The sequence below is a fragment of the Geotrypetes seraphini genome, chromosome 10 (assembly GCF_902459505.1).
Source record: "Geotrypetes seraphini chromosome 10, aGeoSer1.1, whole genome shotgun sequence".
Lineage (NCBI taxonomy): Eukaryota > Metazoa > Chordata > Amphibia > Gymnophiona > Dermophiidae > Geotrypetes > Geotrypetes seraphini.
This window is the reverse complement of record NC_047093.1, coordinates 3,077,570-3,091,146: the sequence shown is the minus strand read 5'-3', so window position 1 is coordinate 3,091,146 and position 13,577 is coordinate 3,077,570. Positions and strand designations below refer to the sequence as shown.

Genomic DNA, 13,577 nt, shown 5'->3' with positions numbered 1-13,577 from the left:
TGTTACTTCTGAGATTCTATATGGAATGTTGCTACTCTTTAGGATTCTAGAATCTTGTTACTCTCTGGGATTCCGGAATCTTGCTGTTCTTTGAGGTTCTGTATGGAATATTTCTACTCTTTGGGATTCTAGAATCTTGTTACTCTCTGGGATTCCGGAATCTTGCTATTCTTTGAGATTCTGTATGGAATGTTGCTACTCTTTGGGATTTTAGAATCTTGTTATTCTCTGGGATTCCGGAATCTTGTTATTCTTTGAGATTTTCTATGGAATGTTGCTACTCTTTAGGATTCTAGAATCTTGTTATTCTCTGGGATTCCGGAATCTTGCTGTTCTTTGAGATTCTGTATGGAATGTTGCTACTCTTTGGGATTCTAGAATCTTGTTACTCTCTAGGATTCCGGAATCTTGTTACTTCTGAGATTCTATATGGAATGTTGCTACTCTTTAGGATTCTAGAATCTTGTTACTCTCTGGGATTCCGGAATCTTGCTATTCTTTGAGATTCTGTATGGAATATTGCTACTCTTTGGGATTCTAGAATCTTGTTACTCTCTGGGATTCCGGAATCTTGTTACTTCTGAGATTCTATATGGAATGTTGCTACTCTTTAGGATTCTAGAATCTTGTTATTCTCTGGGATTCCGGAATCTTGCTGTTCTTTGAGATTCTGTATGGAATGTTGCTACTCTTTGGGATTCTAGAATCTTGTTACTCTCTAGGATTCCGGAATCTTGCTATTCTTTGAGATTCTGTATGGAATGTTGCTACTCTTTGGGATTTTAGAATCTTGTTATTCTCTGGGATTCCGGAATCTTGTTATTCTTTGAGATTTTCTATGGAATGTTGCTACTCTTTAGGATTCTAGAATCTTGTTATTCTCTGGGATTCCGGAATCTTGCTGTTCTTTGAGATTCTGTATGGAATGTTGCTACTCTTTGGGATTCTAGAATCTTGTTACTCTCTAGGATTCCGGAATCTTGCTATTCTTTGAGATTCTGTATGGAATATTGCTACTCTTTGGGATTCTAGAATCTTGTTACTCTCTGGGATTCCGGAATCTTGTTACTTCTGAGATTCTATATGGAATGTTGCTACTCTTTAGGATTCTAGAATCTTGTTACTCTCTGGGATTCCGGAATCTTGCTATTCTTTGAGATTCTGTATGGAATGTTGCTACTCTTTGGGATTCTAGAATCTTGTTACTCTCTGGGATTCCGGAATCTTGCTATTCTTTGAGATTCTGTATGGAATGTTGCTACTCTTTGGGATTTTAGAATCTTGTTATTCTCTGGGATTCCGGAATCTTGTTATTCTTTGAGATTTTCTATGGAATGTTGCTACTCTTTAGGATTCTAGAATCTTGTTATTCTCTGGGATTCCGGAATCTTGTTATTCTTTGAGATTCTGTATGGAATGTTGCTACTCCTTGGGTTTTGGACAGATACTAGGGATTTGGATTGGCCACCGTGAGAATGGGCTACTGGGCTTGATGGACCGTTGGTCTGACCCAGTAAGGCTATTCTTATGTTTTTACTCCAGAACCGACTTGGGAAACACATGGCAGCTGTGCACAGCCCCTCGGTCTAGTTAAATAGCGTTGAAGGTGGGAGGATTTGTAGACCTGATTTTGACCTGCTCTTCATAGAGAATCCCCATTGCAGGTCAGCAGCTCTGCTTTCTTTATCAACAAGCAGGATGTGAGTGAACTGCAGAACCTACCACATCCTGGCTTGGGGAGCGCTGACGGTCAGTGAAACAGATACCTTCTCCCCCCCTGAAGTCTGAAGATTAAGCCGTATGTTTTAGGGGTTAAGAGAGAGACTTAGCTTCAGGCACATCAGTGGATCACTTTGTGCTGAGATTAAAAACGCATTCCTGCTGCATCTTTTGCCATCAGTGGCAGGAATGCAGTTGGGTGACTTTGAGTTTTATGAAATCCTGAGAAAGAACTTTTGTTCTCCTCTCTTTGGGCTGGTAACCAGGGGTTCTGTCCTAACCCGGTCCTTGGGGCACATCAGGCTTTCCTCATGAAAGACGTTTGCATGTCCTGCCTTCTTGCTCTGCAAATCTTGCTCATGTATATTCATTGTGGATTTCCTGAAAACCTGGCTGGCTGGGTTGAGGACCACTGGACTGGACTGAAGCTTAAAGTTCCAGGCTCCGTCTGTAAATGTTTGTCTGAATTGCACAGCCAGAGCTCTTCAGTCTGTGCAAAAAGGCCTTTTGACAGTTCTTACAAACAGACCTGAAACATGGAAGCAGTACTTGACATTCACAATTAGCCAAATAATTTCATTGTTTTTTTAATTTAAAGATTGCCTTAATGGTCAGGGTTTTCGTGCCTTAGATGTATTTTGTTTATGAATATTTATAACTCGTCAATTAGGAAAGAAATCCTTCTCTCATGAAATAATTACAAACAAAGACCGATCCCACAAGCCAGTGTCCTCCCAGCAAAGAGATGTGTTGGTTTGACTAGGCTGCGTGCTCCAAAACCCTGATGAAGGTCCTGCAGATTTCCTGACCACGAGTGAGTGAAGGTGGGCAAGTGCTCTGGTGTACCCTTGCAGTGTTCAGCTAAGCAGTGACACCTTGAGAAGTTTCCAGGCTACCCTGACAGGGGCTGTGAAGTCTAATCGATGCAGTCCAGAGCGTGGAGGAAACGTGGAATAATTGGTAGATTTCATGTAAAATATTGTGGGTTTTCAGAAGAATCACGTTCACTTTATCTCAGAACACAAGGCGAGAACGTAGCGCTAAGAGAAGCTTCCAGGTTAGGTATTTTAGGATGTCTGAAGCCAAGGGGTAAGGGTTATATTGAGATGCTGCTAATGTGATACACAACCCATCCCAGAAAAATGATGTTGTCCAACTGTTCCCAGAAAGCATGATAGAGTTAGTTCCTAAATGACATTTTCAAAATAGTGGTATGTCAAGAGTTGTTCTTGCGTCATATAAACTCTGTAAGACTCGGAATTGACATTAGCTAAGTTCTGCCACATTGCCAGACCATGTGACCTTTTGACCATGTGGCCTTTTACAAAATCAGCCTGGATTCCTCTTTTAGAGTGTTGCAGGGTCTTAGCCAATCTAGTCACCAATATTTTGGCAAACTATTTAGCATGACTGTATGAAATTGGACAATATATTCACAGCCGAAGCGCCAGGAGCAGGACCACAGAAGACAAACGCAAATAGGGATGGAGGTTTGGTAGATTTTCAGAGGAGCTAGCTCAACTAAAGGTGGATAAAGCGATGAGGTCGGATGGGGTACATCCGAGGGTACTGAAGAAATTTAGGGAAGTTCTGGCAGTTCTTCTGGCTAATATTTTCAATGCTTTTCTAGAATAGGGAGAAGGATGGATGGGGTCCCTCTACAGAAAAGTGGAAGTAAGGAAGAAGTAGGGAACTACAGGCTGTGGTAAGTAAATTAATGGAAACACTTTTAAAACACAGAATAGAGCAGTTTCTGGAATTCAGTGAATGATTACAGGACCGGAGGCAACATGGATTCACTAGAGGCAGGACTTGGCAGACAAATCTGATCAATTTCTTTGACTTGTTGACCAGAGAATTGGATAGAGGATGTACATTAGATGTGTTGTATTTAGATTTTAGCAAAGCCTTTGACAGTGTTCCACACAGACAATCTTAGGATTAAACAATTCAATTTAACCAGATCTGTATAAAGGTCACAATCTCTCCTATTCACTTTTAGACCTAGTTTTATTTTGTTGTTTCCCCTTAAATGTTTTTCTATTCCTTAAATAATTGTAGTTCACCCCCTCTTTCCTTATGTATCACTATCTAGTATGTATATCAATTGTATGTTTATTGGTATAAATTGTTTTATCTTGTCCCCTAAAATTATCATTGTTGCTAGTGTTTAAGCCCGTTTCATTAACGGGTGCTAGAATATATGCCTGTCTGTCTTTCTTTCTTTATGTCTCTCTCCCTGGCACCCTTTGTCTGTCTGTCTTTCTTTCTGTCTGTCTCTCTGGTCCCCTGTCTGTCTTTATTTCTGTCTGTCTCTCTCCCTGGCCTCTTTTGTCTGTCTGTATTCTTTCTGTCTATCTCCCCCCCCCCCTTTCCTTTGCAGAAGCAGCAGCGGTATTTCCCTTCCCCTCCAGGTCCCTGTGAAGTAGAAGTAGTAGCAGCATTTTCCCCCACCCCCCATTCCCTTCTCTCCCCCCCACTTTCCTTTGCAGAAGCAGCAGTGATATTTCCCTTCCCCTCCAGATCCCTGTGAAGTAGTAGCAGCATTTCCCCCCCCCATTCCCTTCTCTCCCCCCCACTTTCCTTTGCAGAAGCAGCAGTGATATTTCCCTTCCCCTCCAGATCCCTGTGAAGTAGTAGCAGCATTTCCCCCCCCCATTCCCTTCTCTCTCCCCCCCCCCCACTTTCCTTTGCAGAAGCAGCAGTGATATTTCCCTTCCCCTCCAGGTCCCTGTGAAGCAATTCCCTTCTCTTACTTGAGCTGTCCTGCTCCATTCGGCCCCTCCCTGCTATCTGGCCTGCTCCGTTCGGCCCCTCCCCCTTCCTTTCCCGCGGGCTGGCCTGCTGCGGCCGAAGGTTTTTGTTTTAAGCTTTAAAAGTGCTGGCGGTGGCTCCTCTCACGCTGCTGATCCTCCTGTAAAGAGCAGCCTGCGATGGTGGCCGGCTTTAGCAAACCTCGCAGGCCGCTCTCCAGCCTCAGTAGCACGTTCCCTCTGACGCACGGGATCGCGTCAGAGGGAACGTGCTACCGAGTTGGAGAGCGGCCTGCGAGGTTCGCTAAAGCCGGCCACCATCGCAGGCTGCTCTTTACAGGAGGATCAGCAGCAGCAGCAGCGGCGGCAAGTGAGGGCCGAGGTGTGTTCCCTGCCGAGGACATGGGCAGGGAGAGAGCTTGCCTGGCTTCGAGGGTGAGTGAGGGCGGGAGGAGGGGAGTGGCCAGAATGTTCCCTGCCGCTGGGTTGGCTGCCATGGATCACACACCACAGCGGCAGGCAATACGAAATCCTAAGTGCGCACGTGCGCTTAGTTTTTTATTATATAGGATACGCATTGAAAATATTTGATATTGCGTTTACATCAAAATTTTAATAAACTTGAAACTTAATAAATTGAGTGCCCTTGGGATGGGTCCCAAAGTGACAGGCTGGGTCAAGAACTGATTGAGTGGAAGGCGACAGAGGGTAGTGATCAATGCAGATCGCTCTGAGGAAAGGGATGTTACCAGTGGTGTGCCTCAAGGTTCTGTTCTTGTGCCTGTTCTTTTTAACATTTTTATAAATATTGCTGAAGGGTTGTCAGGTAAGATTTGCCTCTTTGCGGACGAAACAAAAATCTGTAATAGAGTAGACACCCAGGATGGTGTGAATAACATGAAGATAGACCTGGTGAAGCTTGAAGAATGGTCTTGAAGAAATTTGGCAGCTAAAATTTAATGCTAAGAAATGCAAGGTCATGCATTTGGGCTGCAAAACCCGAGGGAACTTATTTGCACGACAGAAGAGTGGGACTTGGATGTGACTGTATGTGATGGACTTAAGGTGGCCAAACAGGTTGAAAAGGTGATGGCGAAAGCTAAAAGGATGCTAGGTTGCATAGGGAGAGGTATGGCCAGTAGAAAAAAGGAGGTATCGATGCTCCTATGTAAGACTTTGGTGAGACCTCATTTAGAATATTGTGTACAATTCTGGAGGCCACATCTTCAAAAAGATATAGAAAGTATGGAGTTGGTTCAGAAGAAGGCTACTAAAATGGTGTGTGGTCTTCGTGACAAGGCATATGGGGACAGACTTAAAGATCTCAATCTGTATACTTTGGAGGAAAGGTGGGAGACGGGAGATATGATAGAGGTATGATGTAAATGGAAAGAACTGAAATGAGAGGGCATAGGATGACGTTAGGAGTAATCTAAGGAAATACTTTTTTACAGAAAGGATGGTAGATGTGCGGAATAGCTTCCCGGAAGAGGTAGTGGAAACAGATTGTGTCTGAATTCAAGAAAGCCTGGGATAAGCACGTGGGATCTGTTAGAGAGAGGAAGAGATAATGGTTACTGGATGGGCCATTTGGTCTTTATCTGCCATCATGTTTCTATAACCCTAAAGCTCTATGACCTCACAATGCAGGTGGAAAGAGCCTTAGCCAATAGGGAGAGGAGATGCAAATGTTAAGAGCCTTAGCCAATAGGGAGAGGAGGAGGAGATAGTGGATGCTGCGGATGGGCCATTGGCCTTTATCTGCCATCATGTTTCTATAACCCTAAAGCTCTATGACCTCACAATGCAGGTGGAAAGAGCCTTAGCCTATAGGAAGAGGAGATGCAAATGTTAAGAGCCTTAGCCAATAGGGAGAGGAAAAGATAGTGGATGCTGCGGATGGGCCATTTGGCCTTTATCTGCCATCATGTTTCTATAACCATAAAGCTCTATGACCTCACAATACAGGTGGAAAGAGCCTTAGCCAATAGGAAGAGGAGATGCAAATGTTAAGAGCCTTAGCCAATAGGGAGAGGAGGAGATAGTGGATGCTGCAGATGGGCCATTTGGCCTTTATTTGCCATCATGATTCTATAATCATAAAGCTCTATGACCTCACAATGGAGGTTGAAAGAGCCTTAGCCAATAGGGAGAGGAGATGCAAATGTTAAGAGCCTTAGCCAATAGGGAGAGGAGGAGATAGTGGATGCTGCAGATGGGCCATTTGGCCTTTATTTGCCATCATGATTCTATAATCATAAAGCTCTATGACCTCACAATACAGGTGGAAAGAGCCTTAGCCAATAGGGAGAGGAGATGCAAATGTTAAGAGCCTTAGCCAATAGGGAGAGGAGGAGATAATGGATGCTCTGGATGGGCCATTTGGCTTTTATCTACCATCATGTTTCTATAACCATAAAGCTCTATGACCTCACAATGGAGGTTGAAAGAGCCTTAGCCAATAGGGAGAGGAGATGCAAATGTTAAGAGCCTTAGCCAATAGGGAGAGGAGGAGATGGTGGACGCTGTGGATGGGCCATTTGGCCTTTATCTGCCATCATGTTTCTATAACCATAAAGCTCTATGACCTCACAATGGAGGTTGAAAGAGCCTTAGCCAATAGGGAGAGGAGATGCAAATGTTAAGAGCCTTAGCCAATAGGGAGAGGAGGAGATAGTGGATGCTGCAGATGGGCCATTTGGCCTTTATTTGCCATCATGATTCTATAATCATAAAGCTCTATGACCTCACAATACAGGTGGAAAGAGCCTTAGCCAATAGGGAGAGGAGATGCAAATGTTAAGAGCCTTAGCCAATAGGGAGAGGAGCAGATAATGGATGCTCTGGATGGGCCATTTGGCTTTTATCTACCATCATGTTTCTATAACCATAAAGCTCTATGACCTCACAATGGAGGTTGAAAGAGCCTTAGCCAATAGGGAGAGGAGATGCAAATGTTAAGAGCCTTAGCCAATAGGGAGAGGAGGAGATGGTGGACGCTGTGGATGGGCCATTTGGCCTTTATCTGCCATCATGTTTCTATAACCATAAAGCTCTATGACCTCACAATGGAGGTTGAAAGAGCCTTAGCCAATAGGGAGAGGAGATGCAAATGTTAAGAGCCTTAGCCAATAGGGAGAGGAGGAGATAGTGGATGCTGCGGATGGGCCATTTGGCCTTTATCTGCCATCATGTTTCTATGTAACTTGCAAAATAGATAACATTACAATAATCCAGAATACTCAGGACTAAGGATTGATTTGGGAAATCTGTTCATGCAAAAAGGTGGTTAATAAATCCAAATAAATAAATGAAAATCAAACAACCTGGCTATTGTTAATGTCACCTTAGGAATTAATTTTGCTGTGATCTTTCTGTTTCAGGTTTCACTGGTGGCTTTGTGGGGACTCCTGCAGACATGGTGAATGTTAGGTCAGTGAGAAAAGCTTTGTCTTCAATCTCTCTCTCTGGGCCTTTTCCATATGCCCAGGGGCTTCCATGTCTGTACCATCATCCCTGCAATGCCCTCTAGAAGCAGCAGGTGGTGGTGTTGAGCTGTTCAACTCTGAGGTGCTACCAGTGAGAGCCGATATCCTGAGCTGCTTCTATAACTGAAACTGTGCATTATTCTCAGCAACCTGGAATTCATGACATCGAGGGAGATCCCCTAGGCTGCAGCCTGAGGTTCTGACCCTTGAACAATAGAGTCTCTGGTGGTCATTCAACAGGGTCTTGAAATTACAGTCCTCTGTCAGAATTTAAAATGGGGTTCAGCGTCGTCCAGGGACTTAGGGTACCATGTCTTACAGAGGAATTCCATTGAAAGTGTAGTTAAAATCTCTGGTGGCTCCAGAATGAAGCTTGGAACATGGAGAGAGGCAGACTGAGGCTAAATAGTAAATATTATCCCAAAACACATGGGAAGCTGTTGGGGCTGAGGTAAGGGTTCCTTTGGGTGAACTTTGGGCTAGATTCACTAAGCAAACCGATTGGTTTGCGACCCCTTAACGAGCAAATTTCCCTTCGGTCTGATTCACTTACCTCTCCTGCGATCCGCTTCGAATCCGTGCTTGGAAATGAGGAGAAACGCATGCAAATTGGACAGTGACGCTGTTCACTACACAAAATTTCACATCTGACAGGGCTGGCTGATCATCGGAAGAAGCGACTGCTGAGGAGCAGTTGAAAACGTCCTTCCGACTCTCCTGTTCTATTGCTCTGCTCTCTGCTCTGCCTGCCCCGGCTCTCGCGGTCCTGCACCCCTGGGCTTGCCTGCCTGACATGTCCTGGCTCTGCCGCCTTCCCCCCAGTGCCAGCCCGCGGGTTTCTGCTTTAAACCCATGGGCTTGCACTGAAGAGAAGGCGGGAAAAGGCTGCTGCATGTAACAGCACTGCCCCGACTGCCTGTGCAAGCCTGTGGGTTAAACCCATGGGCTGCAAAAGTTTAAAGTTTAAAAAAAAAGTCGCGGCTGGGACGGGTCTGCGCATGCGCGAGCCATGCAGGCAGATGGGGGCATTCCTCCGATCACCCCCCCCCCCCCCCCATCTGCATATTTTTGTTTTCTGAATTGGTCGGACCTGCCCGGATCAAGCCCGATCTGGCAGGTTAGTGAATCCTGTCCTTTGTCCCATGCAGTTCTCTCGTCTGAAGGGACTGTGTGGCCTAATAGAACCGAAACTGCCCCATTCAGCTTCCATCTATCAGCACCACTCATACCCTTTCAGGCTTTCTCCTGGGGGTCTTGCTGCCTTCCCTCCCTGCCTTCAGCTGCTTTCCCTAGGGGTGGAAATGTCCTGATTTTGTTTTCTTTGTTCTAGGATGCAGAATGACATGAAACTTCCAGCTCATCTAAGAAGAAAGTAAGTCTTTCAGGAGTGGGCAGCCTAGCAGGGCAAAGTTCTTCAGGATATTGGTCAAGTCAAACTAACCTTCTCAATATAACCCCAGTCCCTAATGCTTCTTCTAATTTCACTGCGTTTGCCCAGACCAATTCTTTTGTAATCCGCTAGAACTGACAGGTATTGTAAAGTTCTTAGAAAAGTATTTCTGCTGCTAAGAGAGAGACGTGTCTCTGTGTCAGTGCTGTGTTTGGAAGCATCTCATTGTGACAAAGCCTGATTGGGAGTAAGGAGAGAAAAGATGGGAAGAGATTTCACTGAGCTTTGGGGGTGGAGATTTCACTGAGCTTTGGGGGTGGAGCTTTGGGGAGTGGAGCTTTGGGGGTGGAGATTTCACTGAGCTTTGGGGGTGGAGCTTTGGGGGTGGAGCTTTCACTGAGCTTTGGGGGTGGAGCTTTGGGGGTGGAGATTTCACTGAGCTTTGGGGGGTGGAGCTTTGGGGGTGGAGATTTCACTGAGCTTTGGGGGTGGAGATTTCACTGAGCTTTGGGGGGTGGAGCTTTGGGGGTGGAGATTTCACTGAGCTTTGGGGGGTGGAGCTTTGGGGGTGGAGATTTCACTGAGCTTTGGGGGTGGAGCTTTGGGGGTGGAGATTTCACTGAGCTTTGGGGGGTGGAGCTTTGGGGGTGGAGATTTCACTGAGCTTTGGGGGTGGAGATTTCACTGAGCTTTGGGGGTGGAGCTTTGGGGAGTAGAGCTTTGGGGGTGGAGATTTCACTGAGCTTTGGGGGTGGAGATTTCACTGAGCTTTGGGGGTGGAGCTTTGGGGAGTGGAGATTTCACTGAGCTTTGGGGGTGGAGATTTCACTGAGCTTTGGGGGCATGGGCTTGCTCTGTCCCCTTGACTCTCCGGCCTGGGACTGCAGAGACCCAGAATCACTCAGTCCGGGCATGATGGGGGGGAGGCCCCCAAACACACAAACTCTGGTGCTTGGAAATGCATGTCATCTTGCTGGATATGCATTTGAAGTGTGTGTTCATGTAATCTTCCCCATCATGCATCCATAATCGCACAGATCCCGTCCCGTGGAGAAATGGATCCTCCCACTCCACAGCACTGACCCAGGTTGGGTGAATTAGGGCGATGGCGCGCTGGACTGGGTTTCTTCTTTACAGCGCCACTGTTTTTCTCATCTATAGCTACACGCATGCGCTGGACGGATTGTATCGGGTTCTGCGGGAAGGTAAGGAGACTCTTTGCAAGCACATATGTTTTTCTGCCTTTGCAGAAGCAGAATATATGAAAAATAAACAAGGAAAGTGTTTTGACAAGGAGGAAAAAGGGGTGATTGTGCTTGTCTGGGTCATCAATGAGACCCCGTTTTCAATTCTGGAGCTCATGCCTTTGTCAGGTCGGGGAAACGGCTGCAACACCCCCCATCCCCCCCCCCCCCACACACACCCCCCACGATGCTTAAGGCACTGCCATTGTGTTCCCTGAAGAAAACGGAGGAAAAAGTTATATTTATTTATAAACAGTTACCTTAAGACAAATAAATATTTTCACAGGCTTCGGCAATGTGTAAGAACATGGTATTTGCTCCATTAAGAGCAAAATTGAAAGTTTTTCCATTATTTGGTTTTTCTTTTCTTCCCAATTATGAAAAATATCAATAATGTAACTGTCTTCTCTTCCTTTCCCTTATGTATCTGAGTCTGTCTGTTCTGTCAGTCTGTTTTAACCCCTTTTAAAGCTGTATAATGAACTCTAGATCTATCTTATTTTTTTTTTTTTAGTTCAATCATCTTTATTAAATTTTTACCATATATAAAGTACAAGGCAACAATGTCCAATATATGAAGAAGATAATAACAAAAGGTATACAGTTCAGACATCATTGCCAATAAAAGAAACCAAGGTAGGAAACATCCTACCATAACCACATGAAACAAAACCCAGAAAGCTGGACAGATGTGTAATATATAACATGTACCAAAAAAGATATTAGTATTGGTATCTTATATTTTAATGTTACTCGCTTAATATGTAATAAGCGATTTATCAAATTTAAATAAACTTGATAAAGGTGATCAGGGTTTTGAGTTAACAAGACAACCTTCTTTGCTGGCCGGGTGGTGGGTTATAATTTTAAATGCAGGCGTGATAGACAGAAGAATCTTTGATCAGGATTACCGAAGGACTCAGAATGATGAAGGACCAAAGAAGAGAGAGAAGGGTCTTGGATAACAGATGGAAGGTAGTGTTAGCTAGAACTGTTGAGCAGTCTGACTGCACCAATTGGTCTCTCATCCACTGTCCGGTATTCTTTCTTCCCTCAGAGGGTCTGAAGAAATTGTTCTCAGGAGCTACAATGGCTTCATCTCGAGGTGCTCTGGTTACTGTAGGACAGGTGGGTTGAGCATGTCTTCTCCTTCCATGGTAGGAATGAACTAGATACTTCAGTATAAATGTTCTGTTCTGTAAATGGTGAACAAGCAAAGCTACAAATGAAACCATCTGACCCCAGAGCTTAGTTTCATCTGGGAATATAAAAGAAACTCAGAGAGGTTCTGACAGGACTGCTGAAAGATCTGGTTAAATAGATCCTTGGAAACAGGAATGATTTTGTGGGACTGCAGAAGGACAAATGTTCCTCTTCAAAAAAAATATTTAGTTAATCCAGTCCTGAATGAGATGCTCTTAAATGTCGTGAGCAGCCTGGGGGTGGCACCAAAGGTGATGGACCGGACTGGAACAGGGTTGAGTAAGAGACAGACTGTGATGGTGAAAATTGAATGGTCTCTGTCATGTCCAGACCACAAGTCCATATTCATTCCCTCAGGACTGATCAGATTTGGAGTCAGAAAAATGTTCTGATGGAGATATCCCATGTGTGGGCCTAAATAGCAGTCAAGGCCTCAGTGACGGTCCCCTTGGGGTTGAGATTGAAATGTCAGTAATGCTTTATTCTTGATGGACATCAGAGTGTCGGGTACCAAATACTGAGGCACCAGCTTCTATGCCATACCTCAGGTACCAGCAAGAATCCTTGTGTGCAGTGTTTTTGCTGGATGGTGGCTCAGCATCTGAATCTTCCCATCCAACTCCCTTTCTTAAACCCTCAGCTTAGCAGGGTTTAAAAAAGGTTTGGATAATTTCCTTAAAAAGAAGTCCACATGCCATTCTTGAGACCTGGGTTGGCCACTGTTGGGCTTGATGGCTCTTTTTATCATCCCTTATAGCACTCACCTGCTAGCTCTTAACTAGTGTAATAGCTTAGGGTGCCTTTGTTACTTACTGTGTTCTGTGGGTGGGTCTTGATATCGCTTTATCCAACACATGGGCCAAAGCGGTGTACATATACTGAAAGAAGTTTAGAAAGTAACTCCATGTGAAAACAGGAAAGGAGCAGATGAAGGAATAATCTGGTGACCATTGATGTCTGTTTGTCCCTTTGCAGCTCTCCTGTTACGATCAGGCCAAGCAGCTGGTTCTCACCACAGGCCTCCTCTCTGACAACATCTTCACCCACTTCTTGGCCAGTTTCATTGCTGTAAGTCCATGTTTATGGGGGAGGCGATTAATCTCATGAACCCTTGCTGGATGGGGGGGGGAGATGTGGAGTTACTAACATGATCTGTCCTTTTCTGTTAAGGGTGGGTGTGCTACATTCCTGTGCCAGCCACTGGATGTACTCAAAACCCGTCTTATGAACTCCAAAGGTGAATACAAAGTGAGTGTCGGCTTCCACATACACGATTTGTGTCTTACCAAATGTGTGCAAAACTGCACAGCTCTTCCCATGTGCAGGACAACCCGACAACTGTGTGTTTATTTTGTGTTTTGAACAGGGAGTTGTTCACTGTGCTGTAGAAACTGCCAAACTGGGGCCTCTGGCATTCTACAAGGTAAGGATCTATCCAGCTTCCACCTACTACCGAATGCTTTTCTTCCTGTGAAACGCGTTTCCTGGGAATATTAGATTGTAGATGAACTTTAATCTTTTGAAAGATGGGCCTCTGACCATATTGAACATTCAGACGCGTAGTTAATGGTCAGGCTGAGGTGAAATGGTGGATGAACTGATGAACTCGATTCAGAGTCTGCCTGGTTCTTCTGATAGCTGCTAAGTTTTATGGTTTGCTTTATTGATAGGATGTTTACTGCTTTCTGTGTGGTGCCTCCAGGGCCAAGAGGGCATTTGAGAAAAATGGCAGAGAAATAAAGAAAGAGGGTGTGGAGGTTTGCCAGCTTCTGTGTTCACT

At 44.9% G+C, this 13,577-nt stretch overlaps 1 protein-coding gene across 2 annotated transcripts in view; it reads left to right on the top strand.

The window, feature by feature from the left end:
- SLC25A10 (solute carrier family 25 member 10) overlaps positions 1-13,577 on the top strand; it is a 28,525-nt gene that overhangs the window by 13,535 nt on the left and 1,413 nt on the right. For both annotated transcript variants that reach the window (XM_033961335.1, XM_033961336.1), the window contains exons 4-10: positions 7,856-7,904; positions 9,291-9,332; positions 10,512-10,555; positions 11,652-11,722; positions 12,773-12,865; positions 12,968-13,045; positions 13,164-13,220. In XM_033961335.1, the coding sequence (XP_033817226.1) occupies positions 7,856-7,904; positions 9,291-9,332; positions 10,512-10,555; positions 11,652-11,722; positions 12,773-12,865; positions 12,968-13,045; positions 13,164-13,220 (434 nt within the window). The remainder of the gene's footprint in view (positions 1-7,855; positions 7,905-9,290; positions 9,333-10,511; positions 10,556-11,651; positions 11,723-12,772; positions 12,866-12,967; positions 13,046-13,163; positions 13,221-13,577) is intronic.